Genomic DNA, 5,400 nt, shown 5'->3' with positions numbered 1-5,400 from the left:
TTCCTTACTTAGTGGTTGGGAGGTGAGGGTGACCTTGCCCTTGTGTCCTTGGGGAACATTGCCTTTCTTAGACTTTCCAAGGAGGTCAGTGGCTTAGGATGGGCCCTCGCTCAAAGTCATCTGAACCTCCCTAGCCCCGGCCTCTTCAGAGCTATTGGATAAAGAAATTACCTGATACAAAACAACAATTTTATTTTATTTAATTAAAAACTTAAGAAAAATATTAAGAACCAAACCTGTAATTTAAAACCAGTGGTCTCATAGCAGTAGCAATAATTTATTGTCGGGTTTGGGACAGAAGGTGTGGGGTGCTGAGGCGAGAGCCGGAGGCAAGCTCGTGGGGCAACGCCTGAAGCTGCTGAGCTGCACTCCTGTCCAGCAGGGCTCCAGAGGAGGAGTGGGTGTGGCTGGAGGACCTGGAGGCCTGTGGTGACACATAAAGGGCCTGTGGGGGGGAAGCTGTCCCCTCAGGTCCCTCTGTTCTTCCTGGAAACTTCCTCCCCAGGCTGCAGGAGGCCCTGCATCCTTCCTTCACATTTTTCTCCTCTCCCTGCTTTCTGGGCTTTCCCCAGAAGAGAAAGTCCCTCCCTTGAGAGTGGGAGCCCCCAATAGACCCCAGGATCCCAGGACTCTTAAGTCAAGGAGGGAGCCTGAGCAAGTAGTAGCTGCACGAAGCTACCTTTGCCAGGGGCTGGGTTAGCCTGGGAGTTGGGGTGGGGCCAGGTGGGCAGGGACAGAGGGCAAGGCACAGATGCCTGGCTAGGGCAAGGAGGACTGTCCTTCAGTGGGGTTCAGCTGCCCCATAGAAAAAAGGGTAGTAGAGCGAACAGGGGTAGGAGAACATGAACTTGACCGCAAACTTCATTTCCTTGTTCTTCTTGTCCCAGCGGTAGATGGCCACAAGCAGCAGCTGCCCCTCCACTTTGCGGCCCATGACCAGGAAGCTGCCGGCGAGGCTGTCCAGCTGTGGGCAGGGGCAGCCGGCGCCGTTCTTCATGTGCAGGACCAGCTTCTTGGTGTCCTTGCGCTTTAAAGGACCTGCCTTGAGCAGTTTCTTCTTCTTCTGGGCTCCAATCAACTTCCGGTCCCCATTGTCTATCTTGATCTCCTTAATGCGCATCTTGACCACTGTGGAAAGGAGGGCAAGGGGTGGTCTGGAAAGTGTCGCCTTTGCTGGGGATAGCAGGAGCCCTAAGTCGATACCAGGACACTCTTGGGGAGCCTGTTGAGGTGTAGGGCTTGGACGGCAGGACTCATGAGGTTACATCCATGTTTTTGAAACTCCTGTGGGCTGGCCTTGTGTGGACATTGTGGCCAGGTTTTTTGCTTCAAAGGACAGTAGGGCGACATAGGCATGAGAAGGGTGTGTTCTGCCTGAGTTCTGGAGCCCAAATCCCATTAAGACCACCCAGCTTCAGAACCAGAGTGCTCATAACACTCATGCCGGGGGGAGGGTCTTCAGAGATGGGGTCCCCTCTCGGGGTGGCAGCTGCCCATCTGGAGAACGTCTTTGTGATGCAGGGTTACTGGTTTCTGCTATCCTTTGGGGGTGTTCTGATAGGATTTCTAGGAGTGTGTGTGTGTGTGTGTGTGTGTGTGTGTGTGTGTGTGTGAGAGAGAGAGAGAGAGAGAGAGAGAGAGAGAGAGAGAGGAGTGTGGGCACAGAATGTATGTTGTGTGTCTGTGTGGAAGTCTGTTGTGGTATGTGTAGGAGTGTGAGTGAATGTTTAGGGTAGGGAGGTAAAGTCCAGGCCTGTGGCTTGAGTCACCATCCAGGTCACTCACAAGTGGCCATAGAGACCCAATACAGCTAAGGTCAGGAATCCTGGCTGAGGGCCTTCTAGCCAGCTTCACGCTCCTGCAGCTAGTCTCCATCTCTCAAGAAGCCAGAGAATAACTCTGCCCACTCAGAAAGGGAATTGGCCTAAAACCTCTTCTCCTTTTTCCCTCCCTGCCCTGCCCTCTGCAGTTAGAATAGCATTTTCTTTCCAAAGAGGCTACCAACATAAAGACTCTCTAAGTCAGGATTTCATCATTGCTCTTTCTCCTATTTTTATAGATGAGGAGGCTAGGACACAAAACAGAACGAACTTTGCAAAGATCACATGCAGAAATCTGTGGCTCACAGTGAGCTTGGTCCTAACTGGCTTAGTTCAGTTGTCCCAGGATAGGAAGGGTCCAAGATGAAGCAATGGGGGAAAGTTGGTCACAACCCATCTTGGCCAGAGGAACACTGGGTATTCAGAAGAGATTCCAGCAGACAGGGGACTCTCCTATCCTGGGGTCCTGTGTCCTGTGAGGGTCCCATCCATCTCTGGCTAAGCTTGCATCCCTTAAAAAGGCCAGCCCAGCCATGGAGGCCTCTCTCAGCTCTCTCAACATGGGGTTGGCTCTGAACCAGGTTGCTGGGGGCGGTGTCGGGGCTGTGGTCCTGAGAGCCCATACTCACCAAAGTCGCTGGAGCACATCTGTTCCATGAGGCCATCAGCACTGTCCTCCATCTCACACTGGGCACAGATCTTGGTCACTGAAGAGAGAGAGAGGAGAGTGGGTGGAATCCCAAACAGCCGGAACGGCACAGTCTCCTTCAACAACCTCCCTCCTCACAAAAGCTGCTCTGTGATTCCTACCCAGACATGGGGTGGTGGCAATGATTGAGTGGCTGCGACAATTCTAGAGATCGTAGAGTGTAGGGACAGTATGGCGAGGGGAGCATTGTTTCCCCATGGCAGCGGCCGCCAGACCATGCACTGTGTTCTGAATTTTATCCCTTCTAATACTCGGCTTGTGAAGTGGATGCTGCCTTACTTACAGCGAAGGAACAAGGTAATGAGTAATGAAGTAATGAAGGTAGCAAAGCTTAGGGCTCATGGCTGTGGTCCTGCTCTATGGCCAGGGCTGATGTGTTGTGGAGGTCAGGCACGTGGGCGGTCAGCAGAGCAAAACAGCAGTAATTTAGAATTTCTCAAAGAAAGCCCACTCAACTTGTTTTTACATGAAGCATCTGAATGTCATCTGTCGGTCACACACACACCTTTCTACAGCCTTTCTATTGTCCAGCCCTGCCCCCATCAGACCTCTGTTTGTGTTCCCTTTTGTGCCTGCCTCCAGGTGAGCAAGCCTCTCAGGGAGAGAGGGTCCGTGGTGTAGCAAGGCAGGGCTAGGCCGGGTTCTGAGCCTAAGATTCCTGATTTCTCGGGCTGTTCTTGTTTGGGCTCCAAAGAACCCGTAAAAGGAACCTGTGGGGACTTCTGGGGACTGTGGATTTCTGGCTCTATTCCTGCTTGCCTGCGACTTTCAGCCTCCAGCACAGGGACTTTCCTCTCCCAGAACTCCATGGAGAGGGAAAAGGAGGAGAGAGAGCATTCTAGGACTAAGCAGTGAACATAAGCTTTGAGAGATGGGGTGCAGGGGTGTGAGGAGGGGCCCAGCTGCTTTTTGGGGAGTAGAGAGAGAAGGAAAAGGGGAATGGAGCTTTGCTTGTTCCAGCCCTGGGGTCTCATGGAAGCTCTTGCTCTGCTATGCTAGCTGCCCAGGCAAAGATTGCCTGCTGGGTGTCACCCAAGGTGGAGTGTTAGGGACCTAGGCCAGTTTGGAAGGGGACCTGCATTCTTGGAGAAAGGAGGAGGAGGTGTGGCCTCCAACCTTGGGGCAGTTTTGAGAACCAGCACAGTGAAAGAGCAGCTGAGATCAAGCAGAAATCAGTCACGATGGCAGCAATGGCACCAAGGTGCCGGCGGGAGGCAGGACTTGGGAGCTCAAGGGTCTGGGGATTTACTGTCAGGGAGAAGAGGCTCAGAAAAGTTAAGTACCCCAAAGATACCCAGACTAGGAACTGGAGAAGTTGGGGTTCCAGGCATAGAAACGAAGGGTTCTCAGCTCTTCCCTAACCACCCGCCTCTTCCCAGTTCCCATATTGTCGGGGAGAAGTGCTTGTCTGGGCGCTCCTGCAGTTCAGGTCAAAGACACCGTCTAGCGAGCGACCACAAGCATTGTATAGACGAGGAAGGCAATAAAGCATTTATGGGGTCGCCCCCAGAACACCCAGGGATTCAGCAGTTTGGGGAAGCGGGCATGCTGTGAGCTGCACGAGGCACTGGTCAGAGTGGGGAGAGAACAAGCCAGGAGATATCCAGAGCCTCAAGTTCATTCAGGTGGGAAGGAGAATTGAGACAATTACTGAGCACGGGACATATGTGGTGTGTGCGTGCGCGCGCTGTGTGTAAGGGCTTGGCACCTATCCGGGCGTGCAAATAAGGGTTTGTGGAGCGGCATCTGTCGGTTCCCAGGTTGCTGCCCGCGGGACCATCTGGGTGCGCGGGGCGGCAGCGGCGCTATACCTGGAGGCGCGGTGGCAGGCAGGTGCCCGAATTGTACCGCGATGCAGAGGTCGTTGTCCAGGGGGAACTTGTGGCAGTGCAGCATCTCGGGCCAGGGGAAGCCGTAGGCCTCCATGAGCGGTGCGCAGCCGGCGCGCACGGCCTCGCATAGCGAGCGGCACGGGTAGATGGGTCGGTCTAGGCAGACGGGCGCGAAGAGCGAGCAGAGGAAGACCTGGGTGTCCGAGTGGCAGCGCTTGGCCAGCAGCGGCAGCCAGCTGCTCGCCTGCTGCTTTACCTCGGCTAGGCTCTCGTGCTCTAGCAGGTTGGGCAGCCGCATGCGCTTGTAACCCACCGTGTGGCAGAGTGGCAGATCGGCCGGAATGTCGAGGCATTGCGGTGGCTTGGAGTAGGAACGGCCGTGCAGCGGCTCCGCCTGCCAGCCATAGTAGTCGTACTCCTGGCCTCGAGCCGGAGCCCCATGCAGTGCCCCGAGCAGCAGCACCAGGGCGGCCGTCCGCGCGCCCCCCACCGCCCTCATGGCTGGATGTCGCCGCCCGCCCCGACGGCTCGGTGCTCGTTACCGGGTTGCCCCGTGTGCTCCCCGGCCGGGATGGTCCCTGCAGTCGTCCCCGCTGTTCGGGTCGTCCAAGTAGGTGGCAGCCTCTGCTCCGCTCTGCTGCCGGAGTGATCCAGGCACCTCCCACCTCGGGGCTCCAGCCCAGACCTCGCTGTGCCCTAGCCAATCTGCAGTCGTTGGTCCCCCCCACCCCACTCTCGCCCGGGGTTGGCGGACCTGGGAGGAACCCTGGAATCCCTCCCTCCGTGTTCCTATCCGGTTCCCGCCCCGCCCCACTGTGCGACCCCGGCCGGTCAACTATTCCCCTGCCGCAGCCCAGACCCATTCCTTGTACCTCTTCCTGGGGCTTGGCATTTTCCTCACCCTTGGCCTCTTCTCCATCCTTCTTATCTCTCTCCGCCACAGTCTCTCCTGTTCCTTTTCTCACTCACTTCACCTGCTTATCTCTCCGCCTGGGCCTTTCCCTGCTCGGCTCTGGTTTCGCTTCTCCAACACCTCCAT

General features: G+C 55.9%; 1 protein-coding gene across 1 annotated transcript; it reads right to left on the bottom strand.

The window, feature by feature from the left end:
- Positions 1 to 276: 276 nt before the first annotated feature.
- Positions 277 to 4,957, bottom strand: Sfrp5 (secreted frizzled related protein 5). Its single transcript, XM_041661913.1, has 3 exons — positions 4,341 to 4,957; positions 2,450 to 2,527; positions 277 to 1,128 (listed from the first exon to the last, which is right to left on the bottom strand). Exons 1-3 carry the CDS (start codon positions 4,858 to 4,860, stop codon positions 782 to 784), a joined length of 945 nt encoding a protein of 314 aa, XP_041517847.1. The 5' UTR covers positions 4,861 to 4,957; the 3' UTR covers positions 277 to 781.
- Positions 4,958 to 5,400: the final 443 nt, after the last annotated feature.

The sequence above is a fragment of the Microtus oregoni genome, unplaced genomic scaffold (assembly GCF_018167655.1).
Source record: "Microtus oregoni isolate MIOR12 unplaced genomic scaffold, Mior012 000012F_ref0000307, whole genome shotgun sequence".
NCBI lineage: Eukaryota > Metazoa > Chordata > Mammalia > Rodentia > Cricetidae > Microtus > Microtus oregoni.
The sequence above is the reverse complement of the archived record's forward strand: the minus strand, read 5'-3'. Positions and strand labels throughout refer to the sequence as shown.

Excerpts from the sequence above, each read along its gene's own strand:
- Sfrp5 (XM_041661913.1), bottom strand. The coding sequence starts at position 4,860 with ATGAGGGCGGTGGGGGGCGCGCGGACGGCCGCCCTGGTGCTGCTGCTC. Across the intron at positions 2,528-4,340 it reads GCCTGCCACCGCGCCTCCAG|TGACCAAGATCTGTGCCCAG; the intron begins GTATAGCGCCGC and ends CTCTCTCTTCAG. Across the intron at positions 1,129-2,449 it reads GATGTGCTCCAGCGACTTTG|TGGTCAAGATGCGCATTAAG; the intron begins GTGAGTATGGGC and ends TCCTTTCCACAG.